Source organism: Sorex fumeus, unplaced genomic scaffold (assembly GCF_029834395.1).
Source record: "Sorex fumeus unplaced genomic scaffold, SorFum_2.1 ptg000048l, whole genome shotgun sequence".
In the NCBI taxonomy this organism is placed as follows: Eukaryota; Metazoa; Chordata; class Mammalia; order Eulipotyphla; family Soricidae; genus Sorex; species Sorex fumeus.
The window spans coordinates 2,688,160-2,714,115 of NW_026606105.1; the positions used below are offsets into that span (position 1 = coordinate 2,688,160).

Here is a 25,956-nt window from a genome sequence, read left to right on the forward strand (position 1 = left end):
CTCTCCGAGAGGAACAGAGGAATCAAACCCGGGTCGACCACATGCAAGGCAAACGCCCTACCCGCTGTGCTATCGCTCCAGTGATTTGGGACAGTGCTACCCAAATACAATAGTAATAATAATAATGATGATGACGGTGATTGCCAGTCTGACATACAGCTCTTCCCCTGCCTGCCTGACTGTGTTTTTTTGTTCACTTGCTGCCTGCCAAGTCACTTGGCCTTTCAGCAGTGTGAAAGGCAGGCAGTTCTAGCTGTGAATTTTCACTACGGGGCTGTGCCACTTGTCTGTCTCCTAGCTCCCGTGTGACAAGGGAGGGTGTTAGACACACAGGTCTGGGAGGTTCCTTCACTCGAGCAGTGAGTGCTCCTTTTCATCTGCACCCCAAGTAAACAAAAAAAAAAAACCACATCCTCACCCAGGCTGGGAGCATCCCCCTTGTTTTGCCTTCTGCATTTCTTTTCCCCTTTTTCTCCCGACTCTAGACCCATGGGTCCTTGCAGAGCCCTCCGGCATATCCCATGGTATATTCTGGAATATTCTAAACTCCCGGGCGTGTCTGGGAAGCTTGGGACAACAAGCAGAGGTGGAGGCGGTCTCACTCAAAAGGTTCGTGACATCTTCTGGATTTCTGTCTGCAACGCTTACAACTAATGGCTTTACTGAAGGAAGGAGCCAGGAAAAATATGAATCTGCCCCTTAGTGCTCCCAGGGAACTTTGTGGGTCAGAGGAGGGCCCGCCCAGCAGCGTGCTCTGCCCTAGGGCCTGTGACTCACTCTGCAAGCAGGAGGGTTCAGCTGTCACTCCCTGCCTGAGAAGCTGGGAGAGTTTACACCACACACCAGCCCAGCAATTCCCTCCATGCATTGCCCTCTGCAGGCCACCCAGAAGGAATAAACAGTTCCCTCCACTCACCGATGCTTCCCGAACCTTCTGGGTGCCTGTAGCCTGCCTCGTGATCTGGTCACCGTCTTCTCTGGTCAATCAGCAGACTCACGGAGCACCCGGCTGCTCCTTACCCCACGTGAGGCGAGAGAAATTTCCACTGGAGCCATGCCAACGTCAAAAGGGCGGGTGGCAAGAAGTGGGTCATTGGCAAGGAAGGACAGAGAATGTTCTAAGGATCACAACTCGGGGTAGTAGCCGTTTCTTGTAAGCTCATTTGCGCCTACACTTTGGTCCCCACACGCCTGAGTTGAGTTCGATTTTATGAAGCAACAGAGCAGGGGCAGCTGTGGGCATACAGATGTTGAGGGATGTTGACAGGTGTGGGCTCTAGGGTCACTCCAAGTGATAGAGCCAGATGCCCAGGATAGAAGATAGTTATTTATAGGGAGTTTGAAAAAACCATGGTAGCCTAGCATAAGTCTGCTGGTGGGTGGATAGTTGTGTCTATGAAGAAGTGAAACAAAATGAGGCCTTATTAACAAGAGGTTATGACTAGGGCTGATTCATTTTTTAAATACTTAAAAACACACAGATCATTGTGGGTAGAGCAGGGAACACCGGGTCTACAGGGCAATAAACATACATGTGAAAGTAGTCAGGGAATATAATGGTCTTAGAATTTCAAAGATTTAAAAAAATACTCTATTCCAAAAACTAAAAATCACTTCTTATAGATCGAAAAAATTCTTATTTTGTTTTTCACAGGTTTTTTTTTTTTTGCTTTTTTTTTTCTTGGAGGGAGGGGCACACCCAGTGGTCCTCATGGCTTATTTCTGGCCCTGTGCTCAAGGATTATTCCTGGAAGCACTCAGGAAACCTTATGTGGTACAGGGAATTGAACTTGGGCTGGCTGCTTGCAAGGCAAGTGGCTTTTCTGCTGTACTATCTCTCTGGCCTGATCAAAAATCCAAGTTATCTGGTATCACAGATACAGAAGAAAAAGCAGGGAGAATAGATGCCTCTCTAACTCTGAGCCTGCCTAAAACTAACTTGAAGGGGCTGAGACTAGATCAGTATACTGTTCAAGACAAGGAGTGGGCAAGAGGATATTAAGAACGGGATCAACTTGAAGTAAAACATTGGTGAGAATAACCTTAAGGAACAACTTATAACTGTGTGATTAGGCAAGAGCGACAGACCCGAATGTCTAGAACAGAAAGGAGGGACTGGAGCAATAGTACAGAGTGTACGGCATTTGCCTTGCACACGGCCAACCCGGGTTCGATTCCTAGCATCTCATATGGTACCCCAAGCACCGCCAAGAGTAATTCCTGAGTGCAAAGTCCGTAGTTTAACCCTTGTGCATCACCGGGTGTGACCCAAAAAGCCAAAAAAGAAAAAAAAATACCAGAAACAAACGAATTTTGTTGCTAGATGGCTATTTCACGATGCTCCTGGCATTCACAATTAAGGAGGTTTTAAGATGGGACCTTTGTCAACGGCTCCCCAAGAATCCACTCCTATGTATCGAAGAAGGAAGAAGGCAAATCGATGTATCAATTGCCTTAAATAAAATACTGTCCGTGCACATATGCCTCAAAGGCATATGTGTTGCTTAATGATAGTTTTCACAATCACCTAAGAAATGGCCCTAGGTTTCTAAGACAATGCAGAAGGAAAGAAGGGAAAATTCTCCTCCCTAACACTGGGCTGGAGCCATAGCACAGTGGGTAGGGCATTTGCCTTGCATGCAACCAACATGGCCGACCCGAGTTCGATTCCTCCGCCCCTCTCGGAGAGCCCGGCAAGCTACCAAGAGTATTTTGCCTTCATGGCAAAGCCTGCAAGCTCCCTGTGACGTATTCGAGATGCCAGACACAGTAACAACAAAGTCTCCAATGGAGACGTTACTGGGCCCGCTCGAGCAAATCGATGATCAACGGGAGGGCCTTTACCTTTTACCTTTAACACTGCCCAGGAGAATTAAAAAATGAATGGAGTTAAATTCCAGAACTCTGGAGAAAGGACAGTAAGTGAATTAAAACCCACTTTCCTGGACCTCAAAATACAGAAACTTTGGTAATCCAAGTCGGAAGAGATTATTCAGTGTAAGGATTTTTGAGGGCTTGATACTTGGTTTTTAAACCATGAATTTGGGGCTGGAGAGAGCTCAACAGAATGAAGGAAGTTTTGCCTGTGGGGCAATGCCTGAAACTGAGAGGCTCCCAGTGTACCTTAAGGAGGGACCCTCAAGGACAGAGCTAGGAGTAGCCCCTGAGAAACACCAGGTGGCATCTAAGAAGAATGAGACACATTTGAAAAAACAACAAGCAAAAAGATTCCAAAGGACGTAAAGACAGGTACAAAGCAAATGTCTCATTGGTCAGCTTGAGCAAGAGAAACCCAATAAAATGAACAGGCTATGTCTAAAGACAGATTTAGTTAGAAGTCTTACAGAACTTAGCTTCAAGGTTGTTTGAGACGCCTTAGGATACAAGAAGATAAGCATTCAACTAAAAACAAAATTACTTGCATGCATATCACTCAAGTACTAATATTTGATCACTGGTAAAATAAGGGAGAATTTACCTAGAAAATATAAAATTAAAAATGGTTTTGTTTGAGTTATATAGCAACGACTCAAATTTTTGTTTGGACAAATAATTTGAATTAGATTTGTTGTTGTAACTATTAATAAGAACTAATTAGCTGACATAATATGTGCATATAAATTTTTATATATTAACAGAACACTAGTATTGCAAAAATTGTGATTGATCTTCACTGAGCTTCTTTCAGACGCCCCTATTTTGGATTTTTTGGTAGTTTCAACCAGTCTGTTTCACATAAAATAATATTAACCCCATCTTTATTATAGTGACAACTTTCATAGGTCAATGAAAAGTCACATATTTCAGGATGGATTCAAAACCAAATCAACTATCAAAAGTGAAACTATCATTTCAAATCATTCATTGGACATAGGACAACACTGATAGCATGAGCCTTACCTTTGTATAAAGTTGCAATGCAATTCTACTTTTGAGCCCCCCTAAAAATGATGGAAAGATGGTTGTGCTATGAATATCTGAGGGCTCAAGATGACAAAATGAGTTAATTAAAATGTAGTAATGCTTTGCAAATGGGAAAGGAGACAGAGAATCAAACACTGTATTGCTGACCAGGACTTTGGAGGTAATTTCGTCCAGTCCTGCATTTTACATGAAAGGCAATTAAGACACAGACTGAATCACAGAAACATGGGAACTGCAGCTTTGGTCTCTTTGCTTGAATTCCAGGAATCTTTATCTTATACTACTGCCCACAAAGAGAATGAAACCACTGAGATCTTTCCACGATTGGAGCGACAGCACAGTAGGTGGTTTGACTTGTACCCAGCTGACCCAGGTTCAATTCCCAGCATCCCAGATGGTCCTCCAAGGACAGCCAGGAGTAATTCCTGAGTGCAGAGCCAAAAGTAATCCTGTGCATAGCTGGATGTCAGCCCAAAAGAAAAAAAAAAAAACATTTCACGATCATTCAGGTCAGAACATCAAGTCATGAATAAGATATACAAATCCACTCAAGCTAAGCTAATACCTTATCTTATGAAACAGGAAAAAAGATAAGTTAGAGTGATCCTTTCATCATCATCAAATGCCTCCCAGTGCCTTCTGCGGGAACTGGGGGGAGAACAAGCAGAAAATTTGCCCAAACACTCAGGAGTTATCACTCGGAAACCTGGAGCTATCTTCCCTACCGTCCTTCTCCTCTTGGATCTTTCATGACTCCAAAGTCAAATCCTCAAGGAATCTGGTGTTTCAAACCAAGTTTATGCTGACAAGAATGAGAAGCGAATATTTGAAGAAGTGCCAGGTTTATTAGAGTGAGAGCATATTATTCTCACGTCACCACCTAAGAGATCCCAGAGACACAGGCACCGACCTCACCCCAACAATTACGGAAAGTCTCTAGGATTGGAAGATGGCTTCGAGGTCACCAAGTTGACCCTTCTACCTGATCTGCAGGTTGCCCTTAAATTTCCCTCTGCAGTGGACTGAGGTCAGGTTCTCCTGACCACACGGTCACGACAGAAAGGCCGGTCAGCTCCTAATCTGTCCTCTAGAAGCAGAGATTGTTTAAGGACTAGAAGTAAAGTTCCTTGACTTTGGCTTCTTGGGTCCATTTTCCTAGGAGAAAAAGTTCCTAGAGACCAGCATGAGGTGCTTCAAAATCCCCTCACCAAGCACAAGGCACAGAAGAGGAGGTGGGGGACAGCTGGATTCTGTCCTGGGGAATTCCACAGTCTGGTTCTCGGTCCATGGAAGCCTCTACTGCAGAGCTCTGGGGCCAGGTCTCGGCAGGCACGTCTTGTTCTGATGCTCATGAGATTCTTCTCAGACCACCGCTAGGTCTTTTGCTCTACCAGCTGGAGTTTCGCCATCTTAACTCGTTGGGCCTCCTTCAGATTCCGCACCCAGACCTCTGGGTTGGAAATAAACTCGACTTGTTGTACAGGGAACCAACCTCGCTCCCCATCTGACAGTCTCATGCCTTCCAGCCAACCTGTGTGTACAGAAGAGAGACAGTTATCCGTGGAAGACTCATAGTGACTTCCTCTACATCTCCTTCCCCAAAACTTTGTAAAATCCTCACGGTGAAGGGGTGGGAGGGTCTCCAGCCCGGGAAATCTAATCTCCCAAAGCACTACCCTTAGCTGCCTAGGTCTGTCTGTTTACTCCTGGGTCTTTAAAATCTATATATCTGGGTTGAACGATGTTTCCCCAAAATACACGTTGCAGTCCTAACCTCAAATACCACACAATGTGACCTTATTTGGAAATAGGATTGCTGCAGGTATAATAAACTAAGATGAAGTCATCCTTGAGGAAAGGGAGCCATGAATGTAATAAAATTCATGTCCTTACAAAAAGAGGGACATTTGCACACACGTACACAACACACACACACACATCCCTCACAGAGACACAAGGATGATGGCCACATGAAGACAGAGAGACAATGAAATCACACTGCCATAAGCCAAGACACATCTGGGGCTACCAGGACTTGGGAGAGAGTGAAAGGAGCTTCCAGAGGTTTCTAGAGGAGCCAGACCCACACTGTCTTGATTTATACCTACTGGCTCCCAGAGTTCTGAGATAATAAATGTGTGATGTCTGAATCCCCAGTGTGTGACACTTTGTCCCAGCAGCCCTGAACCAACAGATTTCCCCAAGAGAGTCCCAGCTATAGTGCCAGTGCACCCCCCCACCCCCCCTGCCCCCTGCTTCCAACACACACACACACACACATACACACACACACACACTGCCTCTTACCATCACTGCTCTGCTGAGTCACCATCACCACGTCAGCCTTCTCCAAAGCCAACTCATCATTCTCCCGGGGCTTGTAGGCTCGAAGACATTGGACTTGAGGGGAGTCTTTGGATGAGAAGAGTGTGAAGAGATGTTAGGGAAGAAGAGCAGTCATTGTTGGGAAAAGTAGGGAAGAGAAGGAAGGGGAAGAGAAGGAAGTTTGGGAAGGTGACAGAATAGAACAGGGCACAAAATGGTTGTTGAGGAAATACACACAACAGGACTGAAATAAGTCCAAAACTTCTATTTCTCCAGGCGAGTTGAGAAATATCTGTGGTCCCCTAGACTCAGTCATTATTACAGTCATTATTACAAATGTGAGATTCAGCTAAAGATGTATCTTCATTCTGAAACCTGTTTAACTCTTTAGTCCTCATTGGATTCTGAATCTGTTTCGGAATAATTGGCTAAGTCAATTTCGGAATGTTTGTGTCAGCCACATCATTACTCTGTTATCTAACGGCTCTGCCTTTATTGTGAGATCGTAAAATCTGTGCCCGTGAATCACTCTTCCATTTTCAACCCAGTGCCCAATGCCCAGAGCACAATGCAGGGTTCCAAGTGATGTGAGCCATGCACTGATTTTGCATAGATTCCTTTTAGCTTCTGTTTCCTCTTTTACTGAGACTGGGTCGATTTGGATGATTTTTGAGGATGTTCTGAATTTTCTACATTTCTATATTTTGTGAACGTTCACCGTTTGAAGCTCAAGATGATAAGCCTCGGAGTACACCTGACCTATAAGCTTTTCATCTTAGGTAGATTTATGACTACTTTACTGCTCTGTACAGGTCCTCTTGGAAAACTCAAAAAGCAAAAGTTGAACATGGCTCTTTTTACTTCATCCCTCTGGACCACACACAGGACCTCAGTGACAAGAGGGATTATTCCACCCTCCTCATGCACCGGGGAGCAGGCGGATCTCACACCAAACAAGCTGATGAAACTCAGCCAACTCAGCCCACAGCCTGCTTTCCCTGCTTCCTGGTTCGGGTTTCTTTGTATCTGTTCCTTCTTTGACGTCAATAAACACCCTTTGTGTTCATTTCCTCTCTGCACAGAAATGAAGGAATTTTTGTTGTTGTTATGTTTTTGTTTTGTGAGCCACACCCAGCAGAGCTCAGGGCTCATTTCTGGCTCTGCACTCAGGATTCACTCCTGGCAGAGTTTGGGGGAACAGAGAGGGTACCAGAAAAGGATAAGGCAAGCACCCTATCCACTGTACTATATCTCTGTGGTCCCAAACTAAGGAATTTTTGCTGGAGAAAAATTATGGAATTTCTAAAAGGTCCAGAAATCCAGGGTTGGCATGAGAGCTGACACATTCACAATGTGTGTGTGTGTGTGTGTGTGTGTGTGTGTGTGTGTGTGTGTGTGTGCGTGTGTGTGTGTGTTTATGGTTCTGTGGAAGCTAGGACAAAAAGGGACCCAAAACATATCTCCCTATCTCCTCTTACTTCCCCAGGACCATCAAGTTGGTAAAATCAAAATAAAACATTAGCAGTAAACAAATAAAACATTAGTTTCGCCCCCCAGCCCCCGCCCCAGCCTCCAAATCCTTAAATCCAAAACAAGACTCCTGAATCTGCCATTTTTCTTGCCCACATAGATCCTCACTCACCATAGCACTCCAGAAGGTCCAGGTCCTCTCGCGGGATGGCCAAGGCTGATATCCACCGCAGCTTCTCACTTCTAAGAAAGCAAAGTAGAGTCATTGCAGCCTCTGCTGCTTGGGGGTGTAAGACGGGGAAGGGCTTTGACTGTGGGAAGGAAGAGCTTGTCTCGTTCCCATGGTGTCTAATCCAATGATGCTGTGGACAAAAGTGGATGGGATTCTGCCTGGTTGGAAATAGGGCAGGAACTTGGACTTAAGGTACCCTGTCACCCTTCATTCTTCCTCTTCCCCGCCCCTTTGGACGCTTGCCTCCTAATAGCACTGCCTATCTTTCAAGTGGGGGCATAAACTCAATTATCCACAACTGTCAATTACGCAAGGTCAATTTTTCCATGGCGGAGAGTGTTAGCACTGCACTGTAGCACTGTCCTCCGTTGTTCGTCGATTTGCTCGAGCGGACCCAGTAACATCTCCATTGTGAGACTTCTTGTAACTGTGTCTGGCATATCGAAAACATCATGGGGAGCTTGCCAGGCTTTGCCGTGTGGGCGAGATACTCTCAGTAGCTTGCCAGGCTCTCTGAGAGGGGCGGAGGAATCGAACCCCGGTTGGCTGGGTCAACCACGTGCAAGGCAAACGCACTACCCACTGGGCGAGTGTACTAAGCAAAAATTCACCTTTACATTCCTTCCCTCACTTTGCATGATTATTAATACTCTTCTGCACACCTCCCTTCAATCAAATATCTCAGAGATGGAAATGGTAAAGGTAAAGGTAAAGGCCCTCCCGTTGATCGTCGATTTGCTCGAGCGGGCCCAGTAACGTCTCCATTGGAGACTTTGTTGTTACTGTGTCTGGCATATCGAATACTCTCGGTAGCTTGCCGGGCTCTCCGAGAGGGGCGGAGGAATCGAACTCAGGTCGGCCATGTTGGCCGCTTGTAAGGCGAACGCTGTGCTATCGCTCCAGCCCTGATTCTCTGTAATTATAATTAGATGTAGGAGATAAATCAAATAACATTTTTCGGGGTGGGTGGGGGTCGTGTTAGCCCAACCCTAATTTTGTAACTATCTGAAGGTTGTTCTTTCTTTCCTATTATATTTCCCTTCGCTTCTGAACACTCCAAATCATTGAGAATTGACCCTTTTACTGCTCCAGAAAGAGGCTTCCCAAAGTGCTAAAACAAGAACATGAACCTGCATCTGATTCTGAGACTCAGACAATGTCTCACACACATGCCTTTTGTCAGAACCTTAGTTCCATGGGTGGGAACAGGCATTACCTATCCAGCCCGAAGTCTCTTCTAAGGCACAAAACACAAAGATGCTAACACATGAGGAACCTCAACTGTCCTTAGAAACGCTCAGATCTTCCTGATGATTGGCACATGTCAGGCTTTTTAAAGAAGAGATTTCTATGCTCTTGGACAGTAGCAATATTAGCTGCAGTCTTGTAGCTGTCTGGTAGGATAATCACTGCCAACCAGGTCTTAAAATCCTCTTCAAAATCTCTAAGGGGATGAGTAGTTTGTGTTACTATTCAACAGAGGAGCAGGTTGAAGTTCTCAACACTAAGGATTTCTGCTCAGCAGAGGGCTGAGTTCGAAGGTGGAATGGATCGAGTCTTGTGAGAAGTACCTGAGCGTGTGGGAGATTCCCTTGCCATCCCATCAGCTGCAGGCACTGAGGTGTGGCTGGTTTCTGCACATAGGCACATGCTAGGGAATGTCAGTAATCCAATTCTTTTGTTACTCTCTATTACCCAGTGTTCAAACGTTCATATATGAATCAACTGGAGGACTTGGAAAAATTCTAATAAATTCCACTGTAGCACTGTCCTCCCGTTGTTCATAGATTTGCTGGAGTGGGCACTCGTAAAGGCTACATGTGAGACTTGTTGTTACTGTTTTTGGCACAGCAAATATGCCATGCGGAGCTCTCCAGGCTCTGCTGTGCGGGCGGGATACTCTTGGTGCTTGCCGGTCTCTTCAAGAGGGATGGAGGGTCGGCCTCAAGCAAGGCAAATGCCCTATCCGCTGTGCTATCACTCTAGCCCAATAAATTCCAATATTCCTAATAACATGGACGAAGACTGGACCACACCAGGGCAACTATATCAGAAAATTTCTGAGGATGGGCCTTAAGCATCAGCGTTTTAAAGGCTCTTCCAGTGATTCTGATGTGCGATCAACTTTGAGAACCAGTGTTTTTCTGCCCACGGGTTTTCTTCTACCTCACAGACAATTGTCCTTCTTGAGTGCAGCCTACAGAACCGAGACTAAGTCTTCAGAGTAACCTTATCACTCCACCCAGACCTTTATCCTCAAGCTATTTATTAGCCCTGCAAGTTTGGGTTTGAGTTACTGTTTTGATGAACCCCAGTTGCCTAATTTTGGAGGGGCTCTATGATACTCTTCTGAATAGATGTCCTGCCTTGGTCTAATTTCCTTCCCGAGTCCTCCCTCAACGTCCCCCACCCAACTCCTCTGGGGTTGGCCCCATCTCACTGAGTCTCGGTGCTGAAGAGGAATTCAGCCTGGGCGCCCTGAGTATTATGCCGCAGGAAGAGCCGGAAGAGGTTTTTGTGTTGTCCATGTAACTTCATTTCACACTTTTCTCCCCGGTAGGAGGAGAAGGAAGCGTGGTCAAATACCAGGAACCGGCCGCCCCTGCAAATACAAAGTTTTTTGGTATGAACTACAGTTTTCAAACTTCACCCACCCTCCTATCTTTTCCTTCAAAATCCCCAGCCTTTGTATCTAAAGCTGGACAAATTCTCCCCCAAAAAAACACAAGACAGAGTGAACTTGTTCCCAGTATGAAAATCCCAGAATCCCCAGGCATCCTGATAAATCACACATCTCGTGTAAATGGAGTTTCATCATGTTCAGGAGTTGAAGAGGCAGAACTGTGTTGATTTTATGCTGGGACCAAAGAACGAGGCTCTGGAATTGTCTCTCCCTTGTTTTAAGCCTATCCCGAAGAAACCACAGATACATGAATCTGAGAACGTGCTAGAGTGATTTGCTGCATTCTGTCCTGTATCTATCTATCTATCTATCTATCTATCTATCTATCTATCTATACTGGGCTGGAGGAATAGCACAGTGGGTAGGGCGCTAATCTTGCATGCGGCCGACCCAGGTTTGATTCCTCTGTCCCTCTCAGAGAGCCCAGTAAGCTACCAAGAGTATCCCGCCCACATGGCAGAGCCTGGAAAGCTACCCGTGGCGTATTCGAAATGCCAGAAATAGTAACAAGTCTCACAATGGACATGTTACTGGTGCCTGCTCAAGCAAACTGATGAACAACGGGAGGACAGTGCTACAGTGCTACCTATCTATACTAGGGTCCTGCCATGTTCTCGTGTGACAGCTTTTGTTGGTGTCCCCCTTTTTTGCACTGGACTTTTTCTCTTTCTTTCCTTACTTTTCAAAACCAAGAGCTAGACTCCATTGGGTTGAACCATTAAATAGGGTTTCCCTAGGGATGCCCTAGAAAAATACCCTTCTCTGTCTGTCAATCCTTCCCTCTTGCCTCCTCCCTTGTCTTCCCTCTTGGGTTCTAGTCCCCCATTCCAGGCACTCACTCTCGGGGGCGAGACAGCAACAGACAGTCATTGAAGAGGTGCAGGTACACAGGACGAGTGTTCAGCTTCCTTCGCATCCCCGGGTTCACGCTGAACTCCAAGGCCGTCAACTCGCCACTTTTCACCAGCCAGCGGGACTGGGAGATGAGTGGGAATATCTACAGGGTTGAGGGGGAGAGTGAGCAGGTGGCAGCTCAGGCAGGACAAGTAGAACATTTCCTGTCAGGTCATACCTCTCCCTCTCTAATTTCCCATTGACTATTGTGCCTTCCTCACTTTCCTTCTTGCCCAGGATCCAACCCCCTAAAACGCCATCCCTCCGAATCCCTAACTGTCACTGTCTACTGTTTCACAGCTGCAAGGCTGGTAGATGAGGCAAGTAGAAGGTGCCCGGGGTCCAAACTAAGATGGGATTCGATGAGCAGCTCAGCTTGAAAAGACCAACACGCAGAGGTGGAAGAACTCAGATGGGGCTCATGAAGGGACAGGCCGGGGAATGGGTTGAGTGTCTGAGATGGAAGAGTGAGAGCTGTTCTGCTGTTCTGCCATCTTTCCCTTCTCTCGTTGTAAAAAAAAGAGATGAGAGGAACAATTGGACAAATGTGCCAATGGGCATGAAAATGTTAGCGTCTGCTTGGAGCTGAAACTGATGTAAAAAAAAACAAAGAATAATGAACTGTGATTAATACACAAGCAAGGAACTCTCTTTTTTCTTGAGCAGTAAGGATGATATCTGCTCCGGGCTGGAGTTCTAATGTACAATGTCTCTTGTGGACATGCATTTAGACGTGAGACTTTGGTCCTATATAGAGAGTTGATTTTGCAATGCTTTGCTTGGATTACACAGACACGTAATATAACACTGAAAGGCTCAAATGCCAAAAATAAATCTTTAGTGGCTTACAGTAGAAGTTCCCCCTCATCTGTCCAGTTCTTGAGAGCACACATACACTCTTTCTCTCTCAACCTTTGCATCTTACGTCCCCTTCCAAGTTTCTTTATGCAGAAAAACATAAGCAAACATATGCAGCCTCCTGGCTTTTCCATCTGACAGTCTATTCTAGATGGATCTGCGTCTTCCCTCTTTGACTTCATTATGTATTGGGGATACTGAAATCCTCACTTGGGTCACCCCGCTAACGGACAGAACTGAAGGCATGCAGAGATCAGTCAGGAGAGACGAGGGTGGGGGGTGGACAGGATGGCTCTGTGTGAGAAGGTGATGGTGGGTTCCCTGTATGGCAGGGTCGGGACACAGGAGAGGACTCACTTTGCACTCAAACTCAATCTTCTGGCTCAGGTAGATCAATTCCTCGGTTCGACGCATTTTCCGGACGTTCTCGTTGCAGTCTCGGATCAGCTGTGAGCAGGGTGAGGAAAGAGAGGGAGCACGGCGTGAGAGGTCATTGGCTTTGTGACAGCCTTGCTCTTTGGACTGCAGTAGAGCAAAGACAACATCCCATGCAGATCTCTTTTGGCATGAGCTGACAGAACCTTCTGTGTTGAGGGAAAGTAAGATTTTTATCTGGGGGAGGGTTATGATAGGGAGCTCAGGGCCTTGGCATGGAGTGTGACGGGCGCATAGTTGGAGGCTGGGTGGTTGTGTTGAGGGGGCAGGAGTCTTGTGTTTCCTGGCCTACATGGGAGGAGAATTCTCTGGAAAGAACCAGAGAAGGTCAGAAAGGGGTTGGGGGAGGGGGTGTTGCCTACCTCCTCCAGGGCATGATGTGCCTTGGTGGCCTCTGCTTCCTCTGAGGAGCCCGGCTGTGTTCTCTTCAGAATGTTCTACGGAATAAACAGGAACCAGAGGAAAAGAAGGGGTGGGGAGACAGGAAGTGTGGCTTGGGATGGGCCCGTGGCTAATCCATTTTCACAGCAAGACAGGGAGACTGAGAGTGACTCGACATCAGCCACCGGATGTGGGAGAGAAGCAGGAAACGGGGCAGTCCTGGGCTTGGGGTTTTCTAAGAGCATCCCTTGGGGCAAAGAGAGAGCAGCTGGGGGTGTGTGTGTTGGGGGGGGGGTTCTTCTATACCTGGAGCAGCAGTTTTAGACGTGTGATGCGCTGGAAGGGAAGAATCAGGAAGGACTTGAGCGAAAGGCGCTGGCACACGGGGTCACTCTCCAGCTTCTCCAAGACCTCTCGGAAACTGCTGTTGCTGTTCCTGTGTGGAGAGTGAACTGGGTGAGGAGGGGCCAGGGCACTCTTGGGCATAAAGAAGGCCTGGGTGGCTGGGGAAGTGTCTGAGGGCTTGATGGGAAGGAAGAGGCCCAGATGGGCATCACCTCTGGAGGCAGGCCAAAGCTTAGACTACAGAGCACACGGACACCCCATGAGCTGTGGGGCCAGGCCGCTGGGTCGGGGGAGGGAAGGGCCCACGTGAGCAGTGAACGGGGCTCAAGTCTCACAAGAGGTTTTGGAAGGTGCGCTCCTGGTAGGTCTGGTTGGTGACGTAGGGCAGGTAGACCCGGCGGAAGTTGGGAGCGTGGTTCAGGACGACATCGCAGACTTGGAAGGTGAAGATGTTGTTCTCGAAGTTTTCTTCCAGGTCTGAAAGGAACCTGGACAGTATTGGATCTTGTGAGAACTGCGGGTCTCTGTTGCACAGTGGGCTGACCTCGATCCCCATCTGCAAGCCTACTGTAACTCCCACACACTGACCTCGACTCCACCACTGGCTCCATACCTGAGTCTACTTCAAGGCCGGCCCGAGTAGGGCCAGGATCTAACCCTCTGGTGCTACAAGGGTTACTTCTGGCTTTCGCACTCAGGAATTACTTCTGGTGGTACTCAGGGGACCATCTGGGATGCTGGGAATCGAACCTGGGTTGGCTGGATGCAAGGCAAACACCCTACCCACTGTGCTATCACTCCAGTCTCTTCCTGCTTCAGTCTTTTGAGCTTTAGGAGCTGCCCAAAGGCTGTGCATCCAAACCCACAAGCCAAGATGCATTTCTTGGGCCATAGCCCATGAATGGACTGGAGCGATAGTACAGTGGGTAGGGCATTTGCCTTGCATGTGGTCAAACCAGGTTCGATTCCTCCGCCCCTCTCAGAGAGCTTGGCAAGCTATCAAGAGTATCCCACCGGCACGGCAAAACCTGGCAAGCTCCCTGTGACATATTCGATATACCAAAAACAGTAACAACAAATCTCACAATGGAGATATTACTGGTGCCCGCTTGAACAAATCGATGAACAATGGGAGGACAGTGCTACAGTGCTACAGCCCATGAATGAATCTATCCACCCACATCTCCCAACTTCCTGATCTCTCTCCTCTCGGTCCCTACAGCCCTTGGCAGTCCTGCAGAGGGCAATGAGAGGAGAACCCAAGAAAGCCCTGCAGGGTAAAGGCAGCAAGCAGTACTTGGGGCGACAGGGTGTCTTACGTGGTGCTGACATCACGCACATCCTGTAAGCGGGAGAAGAGCCACTGGTGGTCCTGGTTGGAGAGGGTGGCCCGCAGCAGGGCCGAGAGCTGGAAGTGGTCCACGGCGATGTGCAGACTGCGCAGGTAGGAGGCCTCAGAGACGATCAATTCAAACTTGGCCTAGAGGATGGGGGAGGAGAAAAACTAATTTAACATATTTATAGAGTCCCAGGCGAGCCCGAGATACTGTGTTAGGCATTAGGGGAGGAGGGGCAATCAAGAGAGATGGTTGTACAGCCCACTGTCCTAAGCTGAGGCTGGAGAAGCATCTGAAAGGTGAACACAAGTGCAAGTCTTCTCAACTGTGAAAGCAAAAGACGCTTCCAAGTCTCTGAAATGCACTGATCAGACTGGGAAACAAGAGTAAAGTAAAGTAAAGTAAAGGCCCTCCCGTTGATCGTCGATTTGCTCGAGCGGGCCCAGGAACGTCTCCATTGGAGACTTTGTTGTTACTGTGTCTGGCATATCGAATACTCTCGGTAGCTTGCCGGGCTCTCCGAGAGGGGCGGAGGAATCGAACTCGGGTCAGCAAGGCAGGCCGTGCGCAAGGCAAATGCCCTACCCTTGTGCTATCGCTCCAGCGACCCTATTAGATAAGGTCTCAAATATTAAAGTCCTAATCAAAGCTGTACTTTTTCCCAAAAGGCAAGATAAGGTTAAGTAAGTAAGTAAAGGCCCTCCCGTTGATCGTCGATTTTCTCGAGCGGGCCCAGTAACGTCTCCATTGGAGACTTTGTTGTTACTGTGTCTGGCATATCGAATACTCTCGGTAGCTTGCCGGGCTCTCCCAGAGGGGCGGAGGAATCGAACTCGGGTCGGCCATGTTGGCTGCGTGCAAGGCAGACGCCCTACCCGCTGTGCTAAAAGAGCAGCAGGGGTGATGCTGGGAGGCAGAGACAGAGAGGAGGTCTGGGGGATTATGGGAATCATGCAAAGGACTTTGGATTCCTGGGAAGACAGAAGGCTCTCTGGAGGGGAATAATTTGATCAGAGGTAGCACTGTAGCACTGTCCTCCCGTGGTTCATCGATTTGCTCGAGCGGGCACCAGTAACGTCTCACGACAAACTGCGAGACTTGTTGTTACTATTTTTGGCATATTGAATACGTCACAGGTAGCTTGCCAGGCTCTGTGAGTGAAATACTCTTGGTAGCTTGCCAGGCTCTCTGAGAGGGGTGGAAGAATCGAACCTGGGTTGGCTGCATGCAAGGCAAATGCCCTACCTGCTGTGTTATTGCTCTAACCCCTTGATCAGAGGTAGGTCCCCGCCCCACCCCTCCATAAAGATATTCAAAACACAGCATGGACAAGCACTGGGAAAACAGAAGACAGCCTGGTTAGGAAACAATCCTAGGAAGTTCGGATAAAAGAAAAGCCTATTTCCTAATAGAGCTTGGTTTGGAAGCAACCACTTGACTAGACAAACAGGGGTGGGGATAGGAGGGTTGGTGGTGGCACTGGCCATGCGGAAGTCACAGTGAAGACCCCATTGACACCTGGGTGGTTGGGTAAGGGATGGAGTCTTTCACTGGACTGGTGCCCTTTGGAAGAGACACAGCTTTAGGGAATGAAGGTGATGGATACAAAGGGAACTGCAAAGAAGCAGGATATTTGAGGAGAGGGTGCTGTTGTAGCTCTACGGAAGTTACACAGCACTTGAAAGTTACACAGCACTTGAGAACACCACGTAGAGACGGTGGCAGGGGCCATGTTAAGCCTGAGCCCTGCCTCTAGATTGGCTAGGTTAGCTCTTCATCAAAGCACATGGCTTCAAGAGAGACGCCTGGATAGAACACCCCCCCCCACACACACACACACCCCACACACGCACGCACACATGCATGCATGCATATATGTGTACACAGATCACTCATAACATTGCCAAATGACCCTCACATGTTGCAACAATGAATCATGATCCGTGTCTTTGGACAAACACCCACCCACTCCATGATATTAGGTGGCTTATGGAGCCCTCCTGAACCTGATTTCTTCTCTTTTTCTGTAGGTATTGAGATACTCTTTACAAAGATGGTGTGATTATCAAAAGAAAGAAGTCTGTCAGAACGAGAGGAACAGACTTAGAAAGACTGCATTCATCTGGGAAACATAAAGTAACAAAATAGGAGACTAACATCCAAGAATAGCCGAGATAAGTACCAGGAGGTTCACTCTATGGCTTGGAGGCCAGCCATACATGCTAGGGGAAAAGGCAGCTCAGATAGAGAAGGGAGCACCAAATAAAGGGTGTTGGGAGGATCCTCCCAGGATGGGAGAAGCATGCTGAAAGTAGACTATAGACTGAACATGATTGCCACTCAATGCCTCTTTTGCAAACTACAGCACCCAAAAGGAGAGAGAGAACAAAAGGGAATACCCCCGTCACAGAGGCAGGGTGGATGGGGGGGAAGGTGGGTGGGAGGGATACTGGGATCAGAGGTGGTGGAAAATGGGCACTGGTGGAGGGATGGGTACTCGAACATTGTATAATTGAAACCCAAGCACAAACATTTGTAAGTCTACAACTGTACCTCATGGTGTTTCACAAATAAAAATTAAAAAAATAAAAAAAAAAAAAGAAAGAAGTCTCAAGTGCCCTTCAGCCCCAGAAGGGCTACTTTAGGAAAAGGCAGTAGGTAATCATGTATATAAGAGGTATAAGAGGCCAGGGCTGGGGTTCGTGTTGCCAGTCCTGCCTACTGTGGGGTCCAGGAGAGAGAGCTGGTCTTTGTGTCCTCTCCTGACTCTTTGGGCTATCAGAAAGGGATGGATTAGTGATGTTTTGTTTGTATTTTGTGTTTGGTGGGGGGGCTTATACCCAGTGGTGCTCATGGGTTACTCTTGGCTCTGTGCTCGGTGATTACTCCTGGCAGTGCCTGGGGCACATATATAGTTCTGGGGATCAAATCATTGTCATTGCTCTGCATACATCTTAATGCACTATTTCATTGGCCCTGATCAGTGATTTTAAAAAATATCCCGATCTAAATGCTAAGGTTGTAACAGAACACTTAGACCTTAGCTTTCGAAAAGACCAAGAAAAGCTAAACTGCCTCTTTTTGGCCCCAGTAAATAGAAAATTAATATCTGCGCCTTAAGTCCTATTGGTCAAATTTTTACTGCTCCTCATCTTAAAAGTAGGGCATACTCTTTTGCAGACCACAACACCCAAAAGGAGAGAGAGAACACAGGGGATTGCCCTGCCACAGAGGCGGGGGGTGGGGGGGTGGGGGGGGATGGGGGTAGGGGGGATATTATCCATGGTGGTGGAAAATGGGCACTGGTGGAGGGATGGGTATCTGATCATTGTATAATCGAAACCCAAGCACAAAAAATTGTAAATCTACAACTGTACCTCATGGTGTTTCACTAATTAAAAAAAAAAAAGAAAAAAAAAGTAGGGCATATGGGGCTGGAGCGATAGCACAGCGGGTAGGGTGTTTGCTTTGCACACGACCAACCCAGGTTCGATTCCCAGCATCCCCTGTGGTCGCCAGGGGTAATTCCTGAGTGCAGAGCCAGGAGTAACCCCTGTGCATCGCCAGGTGTAACCAAAAAAGAAAAAAAAAAGAAAAAAAAGGGCATAAATCTTAATAAAACTACATCAGACATCAGGTTAAAGGCAGGAAGATTTAGTTCCTTGAAAACTACACAACAACCCTGTTTGAAATTTATTCTCATTTTTATTTTTTTATTCTCATTTTTAGACGAGGGAACTGAAATTCAATGAAGTTTTAACAACTTGAGTAAGAAATACAGCTATTGAATGGTGAAGCTCAGCTCCAAACTCTAGTTAACCAAACTTGAAACCTAAGTCAGACATTTGTCTGCACCCTAAAAAGGTACATTGCTGGTATTTAATAATCTGCACCTGCACCTGCGACGGCTCCACCCGGGCCCACGCCCTAGGCTTCAAGGCTCACCGCGGGGTTTTTCCCGGGCGAGCCCCGTACTTGAGACGTTCCCATCCCCCTCTCACAAGTCACTGACCACCAGCGACAGCCGGATGGGCCCGACACTCCAGCGCCATCCATTTTCAGGGCTAGCTGATTCGGCAAGTGACTTGTTACACACTCCTTAGTGGATTCCGACTTCCAAGGCCACCGTCCTACTACGTACCCTTCTTAGGTTATCAAGGGCTGGAGCAATGGCACAGTGGGTAGGGCGTTTGCCTTGCACGCGGGCTGACCCAGGTTCGATTCTTCTGTCCCTCTCGGAGAGCCCGGCAAGCTACCGAGAGTATCCCACCCACACAGCAGAGCCTGGCCAGCTCCCTGTGGTGTATTCGATATGCCAAACACAGTAACAACAAGTCTCACAATGGAGATGTTACTGGTGCCCGCTAGAGCAAATCGGTGCACAACAGGAGGACAGTGCTACAGTGTTACCCTTCTTAGTCACTCTCTCCACCCATTTTCCCCACCTGGGAAAGATCACAGCAGGTGGTCAAAGTTAAACAGTCAGTAAATATTGAACTGGGGATCCTGCCCCGTGGAAACGGAGGCTGCTCTGGAATTTAACTTGTTCAGCAGGACTACACGATGTCTTTACACGGTGCCACACTGACTCCCTGGGAAAAACTATCCCAACCCAGCTTCCAATTTTATTCCTAGGAAAAGCTGTGAATGGTCCTAACTTAACATCAAACAGCCTCTACTAAGTTTTGCTCTTGGGAACTAGGACCAATTGGAGACTGATGTACATTATTCCGAAGCATCGATGAGATCGACATACCCCAGGACACTGGGTGGGGATGCACGTCCAGAGCCCCACCAGGAGCTTCTGCATGGACCTTACCACACAAAGAGGAAGCTGTGAGTGAGGCCTACATCCCTGGGAGCAGCAGTGACAAGCTTCAATCTAGACCCACCCAATTCTCTTTTCACCTGTTCCCAGACCAACAACTTGGGGGGAAAACACCAGCATAAAGGAGCACTGAGGAAGGAGAACAGTGACACAGGACAGCCGCTCCCAGCAGCAGTGTGGAGGGGACCCACGGGCACCTGGCATGCCCATGCATGGGTGGTGAGGATGGTCAGCCGGGAGGGTGTTGAGTGAGGAAGCCCGACTCCTAGCCCCAGCCACTACCGGCTCACCACAGCCGCCCCACACCCGCCACTGGTACCTCTTGGAGCTTTTGGTCCTCATGGGTCATGGAGAGCAGGACCGTGCTGTTGCGCACCACGGGGATCTCCTGCCAGAGGGAAGCACTGGACACCATGGACAGGCGCTGCACGGACAGCTCGGGGGATGCCAGGGGCCGCTGTGGCTGCCGGGGGCTGTCCGGCCCGGGCTCTTCCGCGATGCTGTCCAGCCGCTGCTGGCTCTGAATCTGCTTGTTGAGGACCACGTCGCTGTATTCCTGGTACAGCAGCTGGGCTGATGGGGCACAAGACACGTGGCAGGTGGGGGAAGGGCAGATGGGCCACGCAGGGGCACACGGGGCGGAAGCTGCCCAGACGCTCTGCAGGCGAGTGTCTCTCCCAAGAGCCGTCCCCAGCCTCCCACCATGGGCAGCAGTTGCCCTTACTGGACCGGCCACCCAGGTGGGCCACCTGCTCCATCCCCAAGTACTCACAGGAGTTGATGAGCTTGGAGCAGCGTCTCGCGAAGCCTCCCTTCACGTCCTTGGGTTTTTTCTCCCTGCGGAGAAGAGAAGGGCTCATTGCTGGATCTTTGCCTGGGGAAGCAGGCGGCTGACAGCAGGTGAATGTCTCTGACCTCTGGGACATGAACTGGAATGTCAAGACCAAGTGCCCTGAGCAGGCACGCCGTGATCTGATTCCTTGTTTTTTTTTTTTTTGGGGGGGGGGTTCACACCTGGCAATGCACAGGGGTTACTCCTGGCTCTGCACTCAGGAATTACTCCTGGCGGTGCTTCCGGGAACCTATGGGATGCTGGGAATTGAACCTGGGTTGGCCGCATGCAAGGCAAATGCCCTACCTACTGTGCTATCACTCCGGCCACCAGATCTGACCCACTTGGGAGTGCTGGGAAAAGTCATGTGGGACTCAGAGTGGGTGGGATTGGTTCATAGCAAAAAAGGGTCTCGAAGGATAGGAGGTTCGGGCTCAGTGGACAGAACCAGGGAGATAAAAGATCTGCCCCTGGGGCTGGAGCAATAGCACAGCGGGTAGGGTGTTTGCCTTGCATGTGGCCGACCCAGGTTCGATTCCCAGCATCCCATAGGGTCCCCTGAGCACCGCCAGGGGGAATTGCTGAGTGCAGAGGCAGGAGTGACCCCTGTCCATCGCTGGATGTGACACAAAAAGCAAAAACAAACAAACAAACAAAAAGATCTGCCCCTCATCTTTGGGGGCAAAAAGGGTGGTTCTGAGGAAAGATCCATGATGGGAAGGAAGAGTAGAGGCTTATACCCTCCACTCGACCCTCTAGGAGGGGCACTGTCTGAAGACCCTGGCTCTAAGGGTGAGGCTAGGGTGTGTCCGGAGTCGGGGGTAAAGGCTTCCTGTATCTAAGCCCGGGTGAAGGGGTCTGGGCGTGGGGGGTGGGGAGACCGGGTGGAAGGCAGAGGGTGCAGGGACCAGGAGGTCTTTTACCTGGTCTCTGTCTCTCCTCATCCCCACCCCTGGAAGAGACAGACATGAGTCACTCTGGGTTCCATGAGGCTTGTCAAGGACCAGATATCTCAGTATGCTAAGAAAGGATAGTACCGAGGGGTCTCTGGGCAAGGAGGACGACTCACCGATAAACAATGGCGTCGGAAGAACCAGGGAATTTTTCCATGGCCAGACCTCTCGTATCTGTGAGGGACACATAGGAAATAAGAGAATTCAGAGGACAGGCTGGCAAGACCCATAGCGGGGGTTGACAGAGGGTCCTGCTGAGGGGAAGGAAGAGTAGGGCAGATCGTGAGAGTGTGGAAGGAAATAAGAAGAGTCTTTTTTTTTTTTTGCTTTCTGGGTCACACCTGGTGATGCTCAGGGGTCTCTCCTTGCTCTGCACTCAGGAATCACTCCTGGTGGTGCTCGAAGGACCATAAGGCATGCTGGGAATCGAACCCGGGTCGGCCATATGCAAGGTAAATGCTCAACCCGCTGTACTATCACTCCAGCCCCAAGAAGAGTCTTTCTTGACTCGCCAGGATGTCATCATTTGAGGTCTGGTGACAGAAAGGAAGGGAACGCAGCCACTTTGTGGAAAAGATGAACACTCTCAGGTAGGGGTGAACAGGGCCCTCAAAGTGGCTGCGTTCCCTTCCTTTCTGTCACCAGACCTCAAATGATGACATTCTGGCGAGTCAAGAAAGACTTGCTCAACTCTGACCTCGTTCCATCTCTGGCCCCCTGGATGGTCCCCTGAGCACCATCAGGTGTGATCTCTGAGCACAGAGCCAGGAGCAAGCCCTGAGCACTGCCAGGTGTGACCAAATAATGAAATATAAATGAACAAATAAATAAATAAAAAGGAGGAAGAGAAGGAAATCTACCGGGAGCTAGAGGTGGAGAGTAGGGAGCAGTGACCTGAGCTCAGCGGCTCTTCTGGCTTCTGCACTGCACACAGGGAAGGAAGGGGAGATGAGGTAGCAGGGCTGGTGAGAGCAGGGTCGACTCCGCACCTACCTGCAGTGCCCTCGGGCAGGATGGACGGTCGGCGCAGGCCCTGCCGGTTCCAGCCTTTGTGCTTGCTCGTGCCCTCTGCAGGCGCGGTGGCCTGTCCAGCGCTGTCCTCCGCGGCCCTCCCGGGCTCCCGCCGGTGCGGCCAGCTGGACGCCTTCTCCAGGTGCGGGTGGCCGGCCCTTCCCAGACGCCTGGCTGAGCCATCCTGCGAGGTCCGCAGGCCGTTGGCATCTTCCTGTATCACAGGTTTGCTCAGAGTGAAGGGCCCCAGGCCAGGCCTCGGGACCGGCTGCCCCGGGGTCCCCGCCGTGGTGGTGGTGGACGAAGAGGGTCTCAGGACGTTCGTCATGTTGCTGAACGCCAACCCGGGGGCCCCTTTGCTCCTAGTCCGAGCGGACGCGGTCAGGGCATCGGCAGGTCGGCTGGTGGCGGGTGGCCAGGAGGTCCGTCCAGCAGCAACGGTGACGGCGGCAGGGGCAGTGGGGACTGGCCACTCGTGTTGCGCGGGCCTGGCCGCGCCCTGCGCTCCCGTGTGCGCGGGGACCCCCTGCGTGCTCTTGCTCCTGCCTCGCATCTTGGGGGGCAGGGGGGGTGGTTCGGAGGAGAGATCTGCAGTGGGGAGCGGGGGCAGGGGCTTGTAGGTCCGGGGGTTGCCCGCGGGGTGAGGTTGGGTCGGGTCCGGAGTCGGAGTCGGGGGCAGGGGCTTGTTGTATCTCTGGGCGTGGTGGTGGTGGGAGACGGAGACGGGGGTGGACGGCAGTGGGCGCAGCTGCCGGGACACGTGGGCATCAGGAACTGGGGGAAGTGGGACTTTGGGGGGCCCCAGAGTCAACAGAGCAGGCTGCGGAGACCGGGTAGGGAGGCCGCCGGGGTGCGGGGGTCTCCCCTCCGTGGCACGGCCGGGTGGGGGGCCCAAGGTGCTCCCGTCCACAGAGACACAAGCCGGGGCCCCTGGGGCTGAGGCTGGATGGTGTGGGGCACCCCGTGGCTGGCTGTCTGGATTCGGGGTGCAGTCTTGTGCGTGCTGCCCCGGGGTAGGTTCTGGAATGACGCGAGGGCTCCTCTCCCCATCCATCTCAGGGGTCCCCCGGCCATAGGAAGCAGACCTGGGGGGCATCTGTGGCAGCTCTGAATGGGAGGAGGAGAAGGCTGATCTCCCCAGGTCTGGGGGCATCGTGGGCCGCTGAGAACCGGGGAATGAGTTGCTCCTTGGGTGAAGAGCATCAGAGCCGTTGGCCAGGGGGCTCCTAGGGCGAGTCCAGTAGGGGCCGGTGCCCGGGTCCAAGGGGTGTACTGTGGAGGACGAAGGGCCACGGGGGAGGACTGGGGGCGTCTCGGGGTCCCCAGCAGGAGACGGGCTGACAGGTGAGAGAAGAGCTGTGGAAGTTTCTGGATGAGGGGTGTCCAGCGAGGGCTCCCTCCTGGAAGCTGCAAGTGGGGGGCTGGTGGGGGAGATGTCCTCCAGACCAGGAGCAGCTCCTATTTGTGGGGGCCTCTCCGAGAGAGTGGCAGAGACGTCCCTGTCCCCAGGACTTGACACTGGCCCTTGCTCCAACTCACATCCCATCAACCGGCCATCCTGAGCTCGGTCCTGCTTGGCTGAGTGTCCTGCAGGGGAAAGGCCCCCGGAGGGGATGTGCTCGGGGGAGCCTCCCGCGGACCGCTGGGCGAGAGACTGAGGTCTGGGGGACAGTTCCGCAGCCCTCGGTTCCTGCTGGGCCCCCTGACTTTTGGCAGTGGGAAGACAGGCCTCCTCACCGAGCAGAGAGAGTTCGGGGGCCACCAGAGCCCGTGGAGAAGGACCATCTTGCTCCCCATCTTCACTACCTTCGTCTCCCCCCACTTCCTGCAGGGGCTCCCCAGCCCCGGGCCCCTCCTCGCGCCACCCTGCCTCAGCCTCCTGCCCCTCTGCGGACCTCTGGGTCTGCTCTCCGGCTCCCTTCTCTGACCACTCATCCTCCCAGTCTTTCTCTGGACCCCTCACATCTGTCTTTTCACCATCCTGCTGCAGAGTTCTCCGATCCTGGAGCCCATTCTGCCCACCCTCCTGAATCCCACTATAACCCGGGACCTCCCAATCCCCCTCCTCAGGCCTCTCTCTTTCTCCTGCTTCTACCAACCTCCCATTTTCTAGCATCTTCTGCTGCCTCTGTTTCCCCTCTCTGCCACACAGCACCTCTCCTGGCTGCGCCCCTAAAAGGCCACTGGGGCAAACCTCTCCCGCCATTCCTTCCCTCTCTTCCTCGACTCCCTGTCCCTGCAGTTCCGGGCGACCCCCATGGCCTCCTTGCCCTTGACTCTGCGACTCCCCCTCTATCTCCAGCTGGTCCCTTGGATGGCGTGCTTCGGGGGGATGCTCTCCACAGGCCTGCGAGGAGCTGGTCCAGGCACAGGGATCCACAGATGCTTCCTCCCTCACGTCCTCGTGTCCAGTGCCCAGCGTCGTAGGAGGGAGTTCTGGTGTTAATCCCACGGGCACCTCACTATCCGCTTCCCTGGGACCTGGGGCCACAAGGAGATGTTCAGCTTGGAGGGGGCAGGTGTGGGCCTCTGGGGGAGCTGGTGCCTGTGTGCCTGCCTGGCCGTGAGTGCCAGGGGTCTTGGGCACAGGGCCATCCGGGTTGGTGTTCATGTCTGCGGTGGTTTCCGTGGACAAAGGAACCGGACTCTCAGCTGTATCCTCAGCCACATGCTTTAAACCCATCTGCTGGTGCTCCCAGATGCTGTCACCTTCTGTCTGCTGATCTGAGGGGTCTTGGCTCTCTTGAGTTTCCGGTGCCCATTCAGGAGTCGGGTGGCTTCCCAAGACTGCTTCTGGGTCAGCACTGAATTCCTCTTTGGCAGGGTGGGGAGTCAAGGCTCCGGGCTGGGCCTCCTCAGCCGCCATCTGGGAGGAAACCTAGGCAGGAATAAAAGACAATGTGTTTCCATCCTCTCCTGCTTTTACCCATCAGAAGGAAACGCTAGAAAGCAGCGGTTTCCAACCTTCTTATACCACTGGACCAGCACGGGTCCTTGGACCTATAGTTGAAAACCACAGTCAGTAGAGTGGTAAGAAGTTTTTCAAGAATCGGCAGGACATTTCTGCAGACTGTCCCAGTCCGGATGACAGTTCAGTCCAGGGCTCCCAGAGAGTGAGCCAGGCCTCTGGTCCCGTGTTGAATCACGGAGACTAAAGGCACTCAGCAAAATGAACCATCGATGCTATAAAATTTATCACGTATTTACATAATAGATACAACAAAATGAACCATCGATACTATAAAACATATGACTTATTTACATAACAGATACGTATCAGGTGACCTTTCTTCCACGCAGGGCATCTTGTCTTGCATGGGACCAAGACCATTCCTCCTGCGGGATTAACAAGTGCCCAATACCGCTGCCCGGGCTGACCACATACTGTCAGCGGTCATTACTTTCAGAGTTGGATTATGTCAGAGCCTGTCTCTCCTGTCTACTCCCT

At 50.5% G+C, this 25,956-nt stretch overlaps 1 protein-coding gene across 1 annotated transcript; it reads right to left on the reverse strand.

Moving 5' to 3' along the window:
• Window positions 1-4,806: 4,806 nt before the first annotated feature.
• ARHGEF5 (Rho guanine nucleotide exchange factor 5) lies at window positions 4,807-25,191 on the reverse strand. Its single transcript, XM_056123931.1, has 14 exons — window positions 22,491-25,191; window positions 21,614-21,671; window positions 20,485-20,549; window positions 20,032-20,285; window positions 14,867-15,027; window positions 13,883-14,035; window positions 13,509-13,638; window positions 13,184-13,258; window positions 12,744-12,833; window positions 11,474-11,631; window positions 10,392-10,553; window positions 7,892-7,962; window positions 6,232-6,336; window positions 4,807-5,455 (listed from the first exon to the last, which is right to left on the reverse strand). Exons 1-14 carry the CDS (start codon window positions 25,189-25,191, stop codon window positions 5,298-5,300), a joined length of 4,341 nt encoding a protein of 1,446 aa, XP_055979906.1. The 3' UTR covers window positions 4,807-5,297.
• Window positions 25,192-25,956: the final 765 nt, after the last annotated feature.